Source organism: Plectropomus leopardus, chromosome 3 (genome assembly GCF_026936395.1).
Source record: "Plectropomus leopardus strain MGB_pleo_1.0 chromosome 3, ASM2693639v1, whole genome shotgun sequence".
Lineage (NCBI taxonomy): Eukaryota > Metazoa > Chordata > Actinopteri > Perciformes > Serranidae > Plectropomus > Plectropomus leopardus.
In genome coordinates, this window is record NC_142178.1 from 6,049,781 (window position 1) to 6,065,980 (window position 16,200).

The following is a 16,200-nucleotide window of genomic DNA, read 5'->3' on the forward strand; positions in this document are numbered from 1 at the left end:
TGATGTTGCTCATTGTCTTCCCTCTGTGTTTTTGAAAGAAATCGAGCCAATTTGCTCAGGTTTTAAAGGGTTATTTAGTAATTTTGTTAGAAGTTTTTGTGATTTTGGCTTTAAAGGGTTAAACGTTTTTTTGATGTTAACAATCTCCCTCTTCAATGATCAAACTTTCACAGACAGGCTCTCTTATGTTGGCTTCTTATTTACAAACTCAAATTTTCTCTCCACAAACATCTAATATGGAACAACAAAAATATTAAGTACAAAAATAAGTCAGTCTTTCTTGAAAGGTGGGTCCAAAAAACCATTCTGTTAATATCACAGGTGAGACGGTCAATTACATACATACACTGAATTCTTAAATACATTCGGTGCTCCAGTTCCTGCTCGAGAATATTCTGTAGTATTTGACGCTGTTCCTGCTTGTTTTCTAAGATTGTTACAAGGTAGCGATGTTTGTAATGAACAATTGATGTTTAACACAGATCTTGGATCTGGATGGTGTTGATGTAAAGGACAACAAATGTAACAGCACCTTTTTTAGACACAATATTTTGCCCTGCAACTTCTTGAAGCAAACACTACTTTCACTTTGAGAACATCAACTGAAACTTTATTTGGACCTGCTACAACAAATTTATTGTACACAATAAAGTCTGTGAAATGTCCTGTACCCGATAAACTACTTTCTTAAAAGATATAGAAATTAAATTACAGAATACTGTGTATTCTGTAATACTGGCACTGAAGCTATTCTATACCTATTCTGTGAATGCATTTATTTATTTACATTTTTGGGGACTGATGTTGAAAATGATTTGAAATGTTATGTGGGTCCAAGATTAGCTTGAAGAAGAGAGATCTAATCTTCTTTTATGAAGAAAACTGTTTAGATAGAAGTCATGCATCTATTTTTAATATTTTGATTTTATATGTCAAGTTTTCAGTGGACTAAGAGGCCTCCCAGCATTCACCATTTCAAACCTTATATGAAACTGTACTTTGAAACACCAAAAGGACTGACAAATCAGAAAGCCATAAGGACAATGAGCATTGGATATGGATATATATATATATCCATTTCCATACCGTTTTTTTCAACTGCTTAACGGTTATAAAAAGTCAGGTTATCTTTTTAAATTTAATTTCTGAAAAATAACAGATGAGAAGTTCCGGTCCTTTATATATGAGCTCACACCACAGAAATGATGCTAACAGCACAGCCAAGTTCATCGCAAACCTTTTTCATGTTTAATGATACCCATACAGTTTTAAACACTGGAACATATCATGAAAGAGTACTAAAAGGCAAAATATTTGTTAGCTGTGCAACCTGCAGCTAGTGCCAATTACATCCAAACACCTACACATACAAACACGACTCTCTGATATATATGATTTTACTTTACATCTTTTTACAGACCTTTGTTCTGCGATTTTCCTCTGAGAACAAAGAATGATTGACGTTGAAACAACTGTTACACCTCAAGATTCAACCTGTGACACATTAAGGAAGAGAAATTAAAACATTGCAGGCCTGCATCTACTGGGTTTTGTATTGAAAAAAATGAAACGTTCTGTTTTCACTGTCCAAATTCTGGAAACAAACCTAGAGGTCAATCTTCTGGACAACAACATATCATTTAAGAAATGAGGAGTAAATAAACACACTCACAAACAATCGGCGGGTTTCCATTAACCCTCAAATTGCACAAACTGAAAATGCGAATATAAAATGTGCCTAATGGAAACAAGTCAATTTCGAAAATACTCCCATTTATCACAAAAAAGTTTTCATGCTCGCATGAGCTGGTATTTTAGACTTTTTGAAAAAGCCATATTTTGCAAAACTGATGGAAATACTCTTTTGGCTTTTATAGGTCATGTGATTTTGTGGCTATGCGCCTGTTGGGAGGAACTGGCTCCCTCATGATGCAGCAGGAGCTACAAGAGCTGTTACTGCATCCAGAACTCTTCAAAAGTTGAGCGGATCATCAGGAAGTTTTGAATCCATAATTCCTCTGTGAAATCATGGACTATCACAGAAATCAATCATACATGCCCGCTCCCACGAATAAGGGGCATGCCTTTCCATTATCACTCACATAACACGCCACCATGGCCTTGGATTGGAAATAATGAGGGCTAGTGAGGTGGCTGCAATAGAAATAAAGCTGCTAATGTTTTGAACATCCATCACCATGCTTCTTGGAATGTTATCGCCAGAGGAGAAGTCGCATAACATCACTCAGTGGACACACAGTCATCTTGCAATTGTGTTTTCTAAAAATTTTGAAAATATTACTTAAGATTTGCGCATATCTGTAATGGAAACCCGCCTAACATGACAGAGCAGCCCAGTTGACTAAAAAAAAAAAATGTTAGCATTGTACGTTTCTGCAAACCACTTATACCTTACAATTATGCGTTTCAACATTTCTCTGCTTTTGTCCTCAGCAGGTGGAGGGATGGTGGATGGAGTGCTATCTAGGCAAGATGCCTGACATGCTGCAGACCACTGTTCGAGACCAACAAACAACAAAAGGGGTTGTAATTCAGTGATTTATTATTCTGTTTCAAGAAACTTTTTAGGCACCAAATATGGGTGTTTTGTAGCAACTTACTTGTTTTCCAGCTGCTTTTTAGGTACTAAAGGCAGTTTTATATCTAGAAATCACAGCTTCTCCTATCGGACTGTGCCCCCAAAACTGGGTGTTTTAAGCCAGAACATGATCATTTCCTAACCATAATTAATGCTAAATGGACTGTACTTGTATTGCGTTTTTCTAGTCTTACTGACCACTCAAAGCGCTTTCACACTCCATTGTCACATTCATCTATTCACACACACTTTTACAAACTGGCGGCTAAAGGTACTGTTCAAGGTGCCACCTGCTACTCAGTAATCATTCACACACACTCAAACTTCAATGACGCAGCATTGGGAGCAATTTGGGGTTCAGTATGTTGCCCAAGGATACTTCAATATGTTACTCAGCAGAGCCAGTGATCGAACATTTGACTGTCCGATTAGAGGACGACCCGCGCTACCTCTGAGCCACAGCCGCCTACCAAGTAGTGCTTGTGCCTAAACCTTTAAAACTTGGGCAAATTAGCTTATGTTATTTCAAAAACATGGGAAGAAGGCAATGAGGAGCTTAAGAAGAAAACAATTAAAAACACATTTTCTATAGAAATAGAAAATAACAAAAAGTACAAGGAAATTAACTGAAAATGAGCAATAACACAATAATAAAACAAAAAAACATGAACGAAAAAATACCAAATGGGAAAGGACCTGGAAAAAAATCTCAAAAATTACAATAACTTATGCTAATTATTAAAGCTAATTATAAATATACAATTATGATAATGATAAATATAAGTATCTGGACTTTTTTCCTCGCTTTTTAATTCAACTAATTGTCATTGGTTTAAAGTCGTCTAAATGCAGCACAAGAAAAGAGTTGTTGAACCAGGTTTTAAAGGGTTAACCACAGTGTTGTCGAAACAATGTTTCAAAGTACGGCTATAGTAGCATATAAATGCAATGTATTCATTTGTTGCAGAAATATACAAGACCAAAATTTGCTGTGGCGACTGGGCTGCACAGACATAACTAATGTGCAGGCCTGCACTACATGATTTATTCAACAAATGCCAACATTTAGCATCCAACACCAGGCTGCCTCGAGAAGGCCACTCATTAAGAATACCGTGGAAATATGAGTAACAAAGCAGACTATTTGTAATAAATACACCATGAAATACAAATGGGGTATCAGCACTGAGTCTCTGCCCATGGCTTTAAACAAAAAGTTACAAGAACATTTAAAGTGCTTTCAAGGAAGAGTATGACATTTTGTAGAATACACTTCTCATCTTACCCACAGTCAGAAAAGAAGGAGATATGGTCATTTTTGAGCACACAGTACAGAGACAGGTTCTGGTTTTGCCTAGCTTAGCACAGAGGCTTGAGACAGGTGGAAGTTGTTAGCTTGTTAGCAAGATTTTTCATAACTTCAAAAAACAGCTCCCAACAGCAAAATAAAGTGGCATGTTGTATCTTATTTGCTAGCAAGTCACCGATGCATTTCACTGTGAGGTTCATTGACAGTAAAGACACTGAGAGAGGATACACATGAGCGAAATTAACACCGGCCAATATTTGTCTCACATTCAGTGTGAGCATAGACTGCATAAATAATGGATGTAGCTACAATGACAATACCCACTGATTTGTGGACTGCCACTTTGAGGCCTCAAGTTCTGCATTTTAGCCATTGCTTTCTTGGCTGTTTTTTTTTTTTATCTAGAAGTGACCATATACAGTGGGGAAGTAATAAGTCCTAAAAGGCAGAAATTCGTTAGCCTTTAAGCACTTATGGTTCCCTCGTCTAAAAGTCTATGGGTTTTTTGAATGGGTTTTCAGTAAAATGCCTAAATAAGGTCTGTGGTTAACACAGGCTTAACATTTTTAGATGTTTTGTTCTGCAACATAAAATATGTCCGCTTAAACACGATTTTTGAACTTTTAAGGTTTTACTCTTCTTAAAAAGACGGTTGCTGACAAGTGGCTAAATTGGACTACTGTGTTTATTGGGGACGTTAGACGTCATCACACCGGACACATAAACTAATTAAATCCACCTGGCTGCTTTACAGCTTTATAGAGTTGCACTCGAACTTGTAGATTTATCTGTTTTTTTGATTGTGTTTTAACGTGTTTTTGCAGTATTTATAGTGGTGACGTTTAGGTCGTGCGACCATGTTGTAGTTCGTATATAGCCTAACAATAGCTTTTTGCTTTTAGCGATTTCATTTACACTTCAAAACACACAAAAGTGGTGTTCATCTGTGAAGATTATCATGCTAAACAAAACCTTTAAGTCTCATAAACTTATGTTTGTCAAAGAGCTTATTTTTGGCGATCCACATGAGAGATGCTACTTGGCTGGCAGTAAGTCAGGAGACAGGTGTTGAACATAAGAAAATAGAAAATGTACCATTAACATCAAATTTGATGGTATTTATTCACAAGCTAGCTAACATTAGCTACCAAGCTAGCTTTCTACCGGCACTGCCCACATTCAGCATGTATATCACCTCAGCAGACGACAGTGACTCACCTGCATTCGCTCATGTGTGACTGTGCCCTTAGAATGGCATAAATATATGAAAACAGAACTTGTTTTTTATGATTTGAAATATCTTGATCAAGGATGCAGGGAAGGCTATGATGTTGTTATCACATTCTTTATGTTTTATCACTGCATAGCTAACTACATAAAATACAACTTGCCACTAAGACAGCTTTGGGGTTATTGAAATGTGAGACTTTTGACCGAGCTAGGCTAACTATGCTGTCAGGTTCCCCTTGTTACCAGTTAAAAAACATAAATATTTCAATCAAAAACTCTACTGAGGACGTCTCAGCATGATTTTAAATGTTTTTTTGAAGTGGGACTGTATGAGGTACTTTCCATAAAACTTCTGATATAAGCCTAGTCTCAATTAGACGCCCAGTCTCTTTTACTAGCCCGGTGTGGCTACACATTTTGAAAAACAAAGGCCTGTCTCAATTAGAGCCCCGGTTACCATGCAGTTCATTTTTAAGTTTTTAAGTTTTTTGGATGTATAAAACCAGGTTTTTGGATACCCACAGGAGATAATGTTGGTTAGCTTCTGAAACTGTTGTAAATATGGACATGCTACACATATGGTTAGCTTAGTAAGATTCTCCACGAATTATTCAGTCCATTTTACTGAAACCATGAGCACCAAAGAAGAAGTGATACCGGCACAGGAAACGAGACGCAAAAATATAAGCCTGTTGAGTTCAGGGGTTTAAGCAAATAATGGCCCATTCTATTAACTGAAGTTTTAAGGTATCTATAGTCGGTATATACCCTTAAGCACTACATTTTCTCAGCCGCTTAACTTCTGTATTCCTACGCTTAAGTGCAGCTGTGCTACTCACTGTATTACGCCACATTTCGGCTTCTGGAGTGCTACTCCCGTCTGCTTCTTCAAACAGAGGGCCTGATAAAAGTCATTTACTGTATGTAATACACTGACTAAAGATAAGTAGCTCATACAGCCCCACTTCAAAAAATCCAAACTGTCCCTTTCATTTCTACACTTTGCAGTGTGAGAAATGTAATCTAGTGGTGGCAGCAGTCCAACAAAAACAAAAGAAGCAGAAGTGTGTGGAAATATGAGTCTGGCTTCAGACCTCACAGTGGGATAAGGCAAGAATAAATTTTTGTTAATAACACGTGCTTAACGTCTGATGACTTTTTATGTATTTTAAGTCAATTTTGAAAGTCGCCTCATTATATAAACACTATAGGGTTGTGAGGTGCTCAAAATGTTTCTGTTCACCCTGTTTCACAAAGTGGTCAGTGGACAGTGCAGGTACACTGTGATGATAGCTGTTTACCATCATCATAATCTAACATAATGCAGGATAAACTACGACCCTTTCCTCCTGGATCAGCCCCGCTGTGTAAACACATACAGACCATTTCATGACAGATTGATGGAATAAGTGTTCTCAACACTGTCTCAGGCACTCGAACAGTCCACTCTGTGATCCTCTCAGTTTGAAACAAGAAGTAAAAAGAGGTTGAGTGTGGTTTAGGAGGATTCTGCCTTTAAACAGAATTCACGTCACTGCTATGATCTAGGACAAATATCAACTATACGTGCCATGATGTCACAGGATACAGCCTGGCTGTTTTTGCTCGTGTTTACATAAGATGCTAGAATTCCCATGTAAAGGATTCAACTATTCATCCCTCAGAGCCCAATCTGTATGAGGATAAGCTCCTGATGCCATCCAGCTCCTCCAGCGCTCAGTCTACAGGCCACACTGGGACTGCTGTCGGTGTCTGCGAACGCTACACATTTGGCTGAAGGACTGTCCACAGCGAGAGCAGCTGTACGGCTTCTCCTGCGTGTGGACCGTGCGGTGCCTCTTCAGGTGGCTGGACGAGATGAAACTCTTCCCGCACAGTGAACAGCGATAACGCCTCTCCCCAGTGTGGATGAGGAGGTGGACCCGCAGGTTGTTGGGCTGGGCGAAGCCCTTTCCACAGTGGGGGCATGTGTAGGGCCTCTCTCCTGTGTGCACACGTTGGTGCAGCTCCAGAGAGGCTGCAGTGGGGAAGACACGCCCACAAACAGCGCACACCACGGGCTCTTTAGCAGCAGCAGCGCTGCTTCTGTAAGGCCGCCTCTGGCTGGTCGTGGTGGCAGGAGGAGCTGCGGGGGGAAGGGGTGGAGGAGGTGGTGGAGGCGGTGCAGCTGCGACTGCAGCAGCCGCGGCTGCAGCCGCAGCCATGTCAAAGGAGGCGGCGAAAGCAGCCATTTCATGAGCGCCACCTGTGAAAAGCATGGTCGGAGGGCTATCTAGACTGTCTCCTCCTCCCTGTGCGGGGAAGGAGGCAGAGGGGTGGCCAGTCTCTGTGTTCCCCAAGCCAAGCTGTGCTACTGCGTACGCTGCGCCGAGATGGCTGACCCTCTCCTGCATCCAGGCCAGGTCCAGACCCAGGCTGTTGAGGCGGTCAGGGCTGGGCTCATCTGAGGCTACAGGGGCTGAGAGCTGGGAGGGATGGAGTTCATCCTCTGCAACATTGTCTGTTTGGATCTCTGACTTCAGAGCACCATCTGTGAGGCCCTCACCAAGGTCCCTGCGAGCGGCCTCAGGGCCTGTGACCCCCCCATTGCTGACTGTCAAAGTGTTGCCCACAGGCATGGTGGCTTTACGTTTGGCTCGAGGCCTGCAGGTCAGGTCCATGGTGGCCTCAGTGGGGGAGGAGGAGGGCTGGGTGGTGGAGGAGGGGATGTTAGTGACACTGGTGTCAAGAACAATATCAGTGGGTGGAGGCTCCTCACTGGGCTCCACTGCTGAAGACGAACAGAGAGACACAGGGGAACAGAGACAGCTGAGTTAAAAAAGAAAACAGAAATATTATTACTGCACTGTTTTGCTCTAAACACCATCAGATTTTATGAAGCCGCACAGAGAGGGCTGCTGAGGATTGTCAGGAAGAGTATGAATTTAGGGGAATCAAAATCTATAAATAAATCAGTCTTGGGGACAAATCTAGGTCAGATCCCTCCCAGGATATTTCCTCCAGTGCACATCAGTTTCCCTACCACAGAAAATAACATCTTCATAGAAATATTTTCAAAAATCCTCTGGTCCCTGCTTATCATTTGTATTCTTCAAAGAAGTTTTTTATATATATTATATATAGTTCAGTATGTTTTGTCACAAAAAAGTCTGTTGTGACTAAGGCGTATAAAGGGGTTTTTAACCAGCTTTGTATCAAACAATGTGGTTACACACACACATCTAATTTTAGTGATCATTACGTCTCTCCTGCAGTGGCATTAACATCATATTATGCATACTCTTATCAGGATGGCCCAACAGGACATGGAGACATGTAATACAAGCATTTCAGTGTATGTCAGATATGTTGTAGCTTACCATTGAACTCTCATATGAGTTTGTTACTTGTCGGGCGGCTGCCATTGTTTCACACATACGAGTTGTCATTACGTCAGCCAACAGCAGGAGCGTTTATTGGTCTGGTGTGATGCAGCGCATTCTGGCTGTAGTAGGTTTTCTACCTCTTGAGCAAAAGCATCCTTTTTCTCTGTCTTGTCTGGTCATGTTGCACCAATGTCAAAACTATTTGCATCTTTGTACTGCAGAGACAGACTAGTTTTATTAAAAGACCATCTTCCCAGCAGTGAAATACTTCTTTAATGGAGAAAAACTGACCAGCCAACTGAAGTCCAAACGCAGTGTCAACTTTCCAGCGGCCATATCCACTAGTTTATCAGCATATTCTGCTTTGTTTGAATTAAACCTCAAGTAAACACTGAAGCCAGCAGAATGACTAATGAAACACTGATTTCATCACGCACAGTCACACTCACCTGTAGACAGGCCACACTCGGCCCTGATGTTCACCTCCACCTTCAGGTCCAGGTTGCAGTCATCTCGCTCCACTTTCTCCTGCTTCACCAGAAACATATTGGTCTCCGCCTGCTGCGATAGGGACACAAACAGCTGGAAGATCTGCATTCCTCACAATCTTTCATCACTGAGTTCAGGAAAAACCTACAACAGACCTGTGACCATGTGACCTTGAAATCCATGATGTCAAGTAGGCTCAGGGGGATGTAATTTCATACCTTCCTGAATTTTCACCGGGGTATACGGTAGATGTCAGTATAAGTGTGCAGTGCTAAGTTTATTAGAAAGAGGAGCACCTGTATTTATGATGGTATTGAAAAACATATTTCGGATTTCTCAATACCCTGGTATAATGTAATACTGTGATACTGCCCAAGCCTTATGTCAAGGTACAAATACTCCACTACACATTGTGCTATGAAAGATTGTGAGTGCAGCAGAAACAATTCAAGAACTTTTAAAACCTATCTTTTAAAACACCCATCAACCATCACCATCTGCATCCAATAGGGATGAAACGATGCTGCACAAGGCAGTTACCAATCGATACAAAATATGTGAAATTCAAATCGGTGAGATGAAAAATGAACCACGATAATTTTTTTGAACAGCAGAGGGGGTTTCTACTTTTGACTTTGCTTGCTCGAAGTGCTATGTCACTACATGTTCAACGTCCTACGTCACGTCCGAGACTAGAGACAGCTCGCCAACATAAATAAGATGAAGCAAAGGCTCTGCGACAGGTGATACTGAAATAAAAGATGCACCCTCCAGTTTCAAATTGGAGGTGTGGCAGCATTTGAGCCTCCTTACATCAGAAAGTAATAAAGGCAAGGAGATAAGAGAAAAGACAAAAACAGTCTGCAAATATTGCAAGAGGGTGTTGAATTACACAAATAGTAAGAGAGCCAAAGAGCGTGTCCATCGTATCACCCACAAATCACAAAGTTAGTTCTTCAAACTCGCTCTCTCTGCTTTTCCCTCTAGCAAAAGCAAACCTTTCCACACCAGCTACCACTGTCACAAGTGAAAGTTGTAGGTTTTTTTTAACAGCAGGGGACTGTGAATGACTTGTGAATGTCCAGAAATGCGTTCATTGCATTGTTTGTGTTTTGCATTTATACCCTACCTCAGAAATAAAAAGGGATTATTTCATTTGATATAGAAAAGAAGACAAAATGCAGTATTTTGTATAATTTTTTGTTTGAAATAATTAATAGAAAAGATTTCAGTGATAACTTCTTTTAAATCACATTTTGCATTTTAAAAAATCCTGAGGAAATCATATCGTGTACCCAGTATCGTGAATCGAATCGTGAGTTGAGTGAATCGTTACATCCCTAGCATCCAACTAACATAACTTTAGGTTACAAAGGTAACCCCGGTTCTCTGATAACATCAGTGAGGTATATCGCCAGACGGCACAGTGAGACACCGAGCGCATGCTTGAAAGAAAGGTTGCAGTTCATATTGTGAAATATCTTACATGATCTTCCTCATCATGACGTGACTGAAATCACATGATTTCAATTTCATACACATGGTGTGTTCGGTGTTGTGATTGTTGGTTTTAGCCGTTTCTTCTACTTAGGTCACCAGAGAGATTAGTTTCCTTCAATTCCATGTTATAGAAGAAGAGATGCCTTACAAACAGTATAACCCTGAAAAAGCTTTGAAGTGCTCACATAATCAGTAAATCATATTTAAACATTTTCTGCTGATGAATCTTTACCACTGAAATGTGATGGAAGGGTTTTTCTTCAGGCGTGTCAGGAGGAGGTGCCACCACAGGCTGATGGTCATCATCTCCTGAAAAAAACATAAAAACAGGAAGTATTAAGCACAGGCTTTCTTGCAATTTTAACTTGTGGGATTTTGGCCTCTTAATCATTCTTTTTGCACAAATTATCTCTTTAAAGTCATCCATTAACTTCTGAGCGATCTCCTATAGCTTCTGACTTTACAGTGTGTGACTGAGGGGGAAAATGGAGTGATAAAGTAGTATAATAAACATATACTAGCATTCATACAAGTACCAGTTGAGAGAGCAGAGAAAGCATCCATTCATGTAGGTAGTGACTATGTTCACACTGCAGGCCTAAGTGCCCAATCCGGATTATTTTATAGATCAGATTTTTTAAATGTAGCTGTTCACATTTTCATTTCAAATGGGGCAAAAATTAGACTCCAGTGTGAGCTGTTCATGGCCCTGATGTGGCCCGCATGGCGCCACCCATAGCACCTTCGCACACCTTCAAATCTCCATTTCTTACCCCTCAAATGAAACTCTCTGTCCATTTTTAACCAATCGCAGGAGTCCTCCTCTCCAGTTCTTACCAATCTGTGTATTAGCTTGTCAATTGTAAGTTTTAGAGGTACATATTTATTCAGAAATGCCAGCGAGTTCACATTGTTGTTCTCCCTGTCAGCCACGATCCACTGGAACAGTAATGGTAAAGCTGTCAGCTGCTGAAATTGATATAACAGTAAATAAATGAACGTAAGGATGTAGTTATTGTGTTACTGTGAATGTTATGTATACAGTAACTGTATATATTAACAGCTAGTTATTGTAGTAGTTCAATAGTAGTATATATTTATATATATATATCATATATATTTTCCTCTTAGCATGATTTGTTCAGTCCATCTTCTCTCGTTTTTCTCAGCTGCAGACACAGACACGCATGCAGCTGAACACATAAACTCACATGACCTCAACAAGCACCCGTAGCTGAGCAAAATAACCTGTTTGCATATCAACAAAAGTAAGAATAACATCATGCCTGATCATTTCTTTGTATTTTTGTCGGTCTTTTTTGTTAGTTATACCTGTTTTGTTCGGTGTTGTCTGAATTTCAGTCTCCATCTACCCAAATGTATGCTTTGCCTATTAATACACCGTTTTTTGTTATTGTTTTTGTCCTTTTGCACTCACTAATAAAAAAATCAATAAAAAAAGCAAAAATGTAAATATATTGGGAAGTTTCTATAGACTATGAATGGTGCTCTTATTTTTATGTATTTAGCTGTTCTCTTGGATAGGCGTAAGGCAGGAGCCGGTAACATGTTTTGTTGAGCGTTTGCCTAATACTACTCGACCAACCGGCCTAATATTTTGTGTGTACAGTTATGACTGTATGCTCAGAGTTGTTGAAAAACCTGTTTTATTAACCATTTTGTTTGTCATTGACTGTTGACTCATCACTGCTCTTAAGTGGTCGGTAAGGGTCTCAGCTAAAAACGTCGAGCCTTACTTTCTGTTTCGGGCCACATTTTGGCCTTCGTCGTGGCTCAAAATCTGACATCTATAGCAAAGTTTGGCCTCATTTTAAACCAGAGCATCTGCAGGTTAATACCAGAATACATGTGACATGATCCACTGAAGTTAGACATGGGACGAGATCAATCAGCTCCTGGTTTTGATATCTTTGTTAACATCTTGACTGTAAGGGAGCTGGGAGGAATAATTCCCCAGACCTGGTTTTGTTTTGCCCTCTGCATGGCGTTCAGACGCAGAGCATTTTGCCTGCCCTAATTTGGAGACTTGCAGATTTTGTTGATGTTTCCTTCGTTTGTGCTTCCACCATAAGTAAGTAAATAAGCAAGCTAGTAATAGGATTTCTTTTTTTGGCCTCTTTAATTTAGGGTGCCTGCAGTGCAAAATCTCCACCACATTCACAAAAAAAACATCAAAACATGCGGAATGATCGGGAATGGTGTGCTATGACTTTTCTCCGAGATTCACCAAAACCGTTTTCACGAAGATCACAAAAAATTGTGCAAAACTTTACAATGCGTTTCTATGGGACAGAACGTTGGGAGCTAGAGTGGAGGAGACCAAACGCAGAGTGAGGCTAGAGTGGAGAGAAGCCGAAAAATACTTTCAAAAATTTCTCAAAAAAAAAAAAAGCTCTTACTCTCATAATTTTTACTCAACATACACAATTTGTACATCAAAACGTATGGAAAATTTCTGATGATTGCATACGCTTTTTTAAAAAGTCAAACTGACTTACACATTTGGCTCAGTGAACAAAAGGAGGGCCAATAAAATCCCCATTTCGCCAAAAGAAACTGAGATGAGAATTTTCTGGAAAACAGCTGACATCACCAGTTTCTCACTGGCTGTTTTGCTCATATTTTTTCACACCACAAAGACAAAACTGCCAAGTATGCTTACGGGGGAATCCTCCTTCTCTGGTGAACTAATATTTGGACAATGTGAATCCATGGTTTGGGCAAAAAAAGAGAATTTTGAAAACTAATTTATCTATTGACTATTTATTTAGACATTTTAGGCAGCTTCAGTTTTATTACTTCCTCTATCATTTTATTATTTTTAATATGTTATTTTACTTTGTGCTGTCATTCTGTCATTTATTTGTTATTTACAATATTTTAATGATTTATCTTTTATTATTACTATTATCATTTCATTTATTTATTCATTTTATCTTTGTATTTATATGTTTTATTCTGTCTCTGGTGTTTCCTCACTTATGGTAGCATTTTCTCAGTTCCTGTTTTAATGAGTACTCCTGTTTTTTGTAGTGCTTTACTTAATCACAAAGTCTATTTTTTATTTATGTGTTTGTGTGCTTGTGTGTGTGTATGAAGCACTTTGTGTTATGGTTTGTTTATATATAAAAAAGTGCTATGCAAATAAAGTCTTACTGATTGATTTTTTAACAAATTCATGCCTTCTGAAAAAAAATACAGAATACAATGATTTAAAGTTAAATGTCCCTCCTCAGGCAACAAAAAGAAAAACAACAAAAAAACAAAAAACAAACTCCTTCCCTAGTGCATGGAAAAAAAATTCTGAAGTACTTCCCCCGTTTTTCACCCCATCATAAATAAATAAAAAGTCCCTTAAAAGACAACATTTTTGTAACCGACCTATACTGACAAAGATCCAGTGTATTTCAAGCCTTTAGTCTAACTCAACTGTACAGCAGACTTTTCCTCCGGTATGAGAGTCATCATGTGACATCATGTGTGTCTGTATGATCCTGAGGGCCCCAGTAGTGCAGGGGCCACAGTGGCATGACAGATAAGTTACAGCAGCTATGGAGGCAGACTAACAGCCACTGAAAGCCTCTGTGTGCTCTCAGACTCATCACAACTGAACGCATCAGCTGATCGATGAGCATGTTAGGCGCCTGATTGTATGTATGAGGACGTGTGTGTGTGTGTGTCTGTGTGTGTGTGTGTGTCTGTGTGTGTGTGTGTGTCTGTGTGTGTGTGTCTGTGTGTGTCAGACTTAATGTAGCCGCGGTGGTGCAGCGCAGCAGGCCAGCTGCAGCCCTGCCTGTCGCCTTCTCCATATATTTACCTTCGGGTGGCCTAAAATGAACGGCGTGCGTTTCCTCGCGCTGACTTCGTCTCCTCATCTTCCTCTCGTAGCTCCGCATCTTAACGTCGATTTCTCGCAGTTTGTGCCGCAGGGCATCGATCTCCTTCTCGCTCTTCTCGCGCTCCTGGTCCATCTGAGAGCGCAGCGCCGCGTAGCCATCGTCCACCAGTTTGCAGATCTCCGCCACCGCCGAATTGGCCAGTACCTCGATAATCGAGGCGATTTGCGCCTGAAAGCCAACACAGTCCGCCATCATCGCCAGCTCCAGCTGTCTGCTGCTGCTCCTGCACGGGGACAGATGCGCGCGACGGACGGCTGCTGCTGCTGCTGCTGCTGCGGTGCACGGGCGTGACCAGATCCACACTCTGCAATGTGACCGACGAGCGTTTCATTTACTGTCTGCCTGTTTGTATGTGCTCCACAATGTTGTGGCTCCTTGAGGTGCGAGTGAGTCGCCTGCTGATGACGTCACTTTGTTGTTCAGCATCACTTCACAAGCAGTAGCGGATTTTTTTTGTTAATGCCTTTGCATTAAAGTATATTGGATGGACACATGTACTCTCTCTCTCTCTCACACACACACACACTCACACACATACATAATTCACCAACATCATTTTATAATCCTAGTTTTTTAAAATTAATTGTCTAAATCTGCTGATTTCCTGCAATTTGTAGGATATTTCTTGCCAAGTTGCTCATTGCCATATATTGTATGTGTGTGTGTGTGTGTGTGCGCGCGCGTGTGTGTGTGTAAAGAGTTGTTTATAGTTTGTCTTGCATGGTTTATGTCTTTGTTTAGTCTTTTTTGTTTTTCTTGTGTTTTGTTTGCAACGTCATATTTCCTGTTTGTTACGTGACTGAATTTGTAAACATGCTTGAGCCATGTATGAATAATGAAAAAAGCGGAAAAAACATAAACAGGCAGCAGCAGAGTCTTTCTCTCAGTCGGAGCTGATAGGAATTATAGAAAGATGTTTCCAGATATATTATTGACATTAATAATTACAAAAACTTTACATTATTTTTTCAGCAAGTTATTTTCGGGTCCCTTGCCTATAACAGGAACTTTGAGGAAAAGGGTATTTATCATCATCTGTTGGTTTTTTTTTTATTTTTTTTTTATTTTTTTTTTTACAGATTTTACATACGTAAGTGTAAGTTTATAAATCAAGGGCCCCTCTTTACTGTTTTTCTAAACAAAGACTTTGAAAATTACAGATTCATTATTAAATCACTTATTAAAACCCACTTTTGTTGTTGTTGTCTATTTTTAATTTGTCTTTTAATTTATCTTTTTATTCTGTCTCTCATTATTATTATTATTATTATTATTATTATTTTCTTTTTACTGCCTTTATTTTGCCACTTTTTCCTAAACGTTTCAGCCTCTAATCTCTTGTTAAATTCCAGCTGATTATTACTAGTAGTATTATTAATGATAATAATAATAATAATAATAATAATAATAATAATAATAATAATAATAATAATAATAATATTAATAATATTAATAATAACAATAATAATAATAAACTGCTAAATATGTAACTGAAATGTGATCTTAAGTAACTCCCCTGGAATTATCAGTGGACTTTGCATTTTGGACTCGATAAGAAACAAGACTCTTGTTTCCATTTGTGAGTGTGTACTGTGTGTATGTGTGTTGTGATTTTTAAATAGACTACTTTTATATATGATAGATAATAACAGATATTTATTCAATGAACACATACTCCTACAGTTTATCCTGATACTACATGCAGTACAATGCTATCATACTACAATACTACATTTGGAGAAAATGGAATTGGATTAGGTCTTATTTTCTTGCTGTGACTTATGTTAA

The 16,200-nt window shown here is 39.4% G+C and overlaps 1 protein-coding gene across 2 annotated transcripts; it reads right to left on the minus strand.

Moving 5' to 3' along the window:
- Positions 1-1,225: 1,225 nt before the first annotated feature.
- LOC121941908 (uncharacterized) lies at positions 1,226-14,897 on the minus strand. 2 transcript variants are annotated; one of them, XM_042484887.2, is made up of 4 exons: positions 14,331-14,897; positions 10,725-10,801; positions 8,953-9,064; positions 1,226-7,905 (listed from the first exon to the last, which is right to left on the minus strand). In XM_042484887.2, exons 1-4 carry the CDS (start codon positions 14,605-14,607, stop codon positions 6,860-6,862), a joined length of 1,512 nt encoding a protein of 503 aa, XP_042340821.1. In that variant the 5' UTR covers positions 14,608-14,897; the 3' UTR covers positions 1,226-6,859. The 2 variants fall into 2 exon arrangements, with proteins under 2 accessions (XP_042340821.1, XP_042340820.1); XM_042484886.2 differs by having other exon boundaries at positions 1,226-7,908; positions 14,331-14,895.
- Between the last annotated feature and the right edge of the window lie 1,303 nt (positions 14,898-16,200).

Excerpts from the sequence above, each read along its gene's own strand:
- LOC121941908 (XM_042484886.2), bottom strand. The coding sequence starts at position 14,607 with ATGATGGCGGACTGTGTTGGCTTTCAGGCGCAAATCGCCTCGATTATC. Across the intron at positions 10,802-14,330 it reads TCATTTTAGGCCACCCGAAG|GAGATGATGACCATCAGCCT; the intron begins GTAAATATATGG and ends TGTTTTTTTCAG. Across the intron at positions 7,909-8,952 it reads CGAGTGTGGCCTGTCTACAG|CAGTGGAGCCCAGTGAGGAG; the intron begins GTGAGTGTGACT and ends GTTCGTCTTCAG.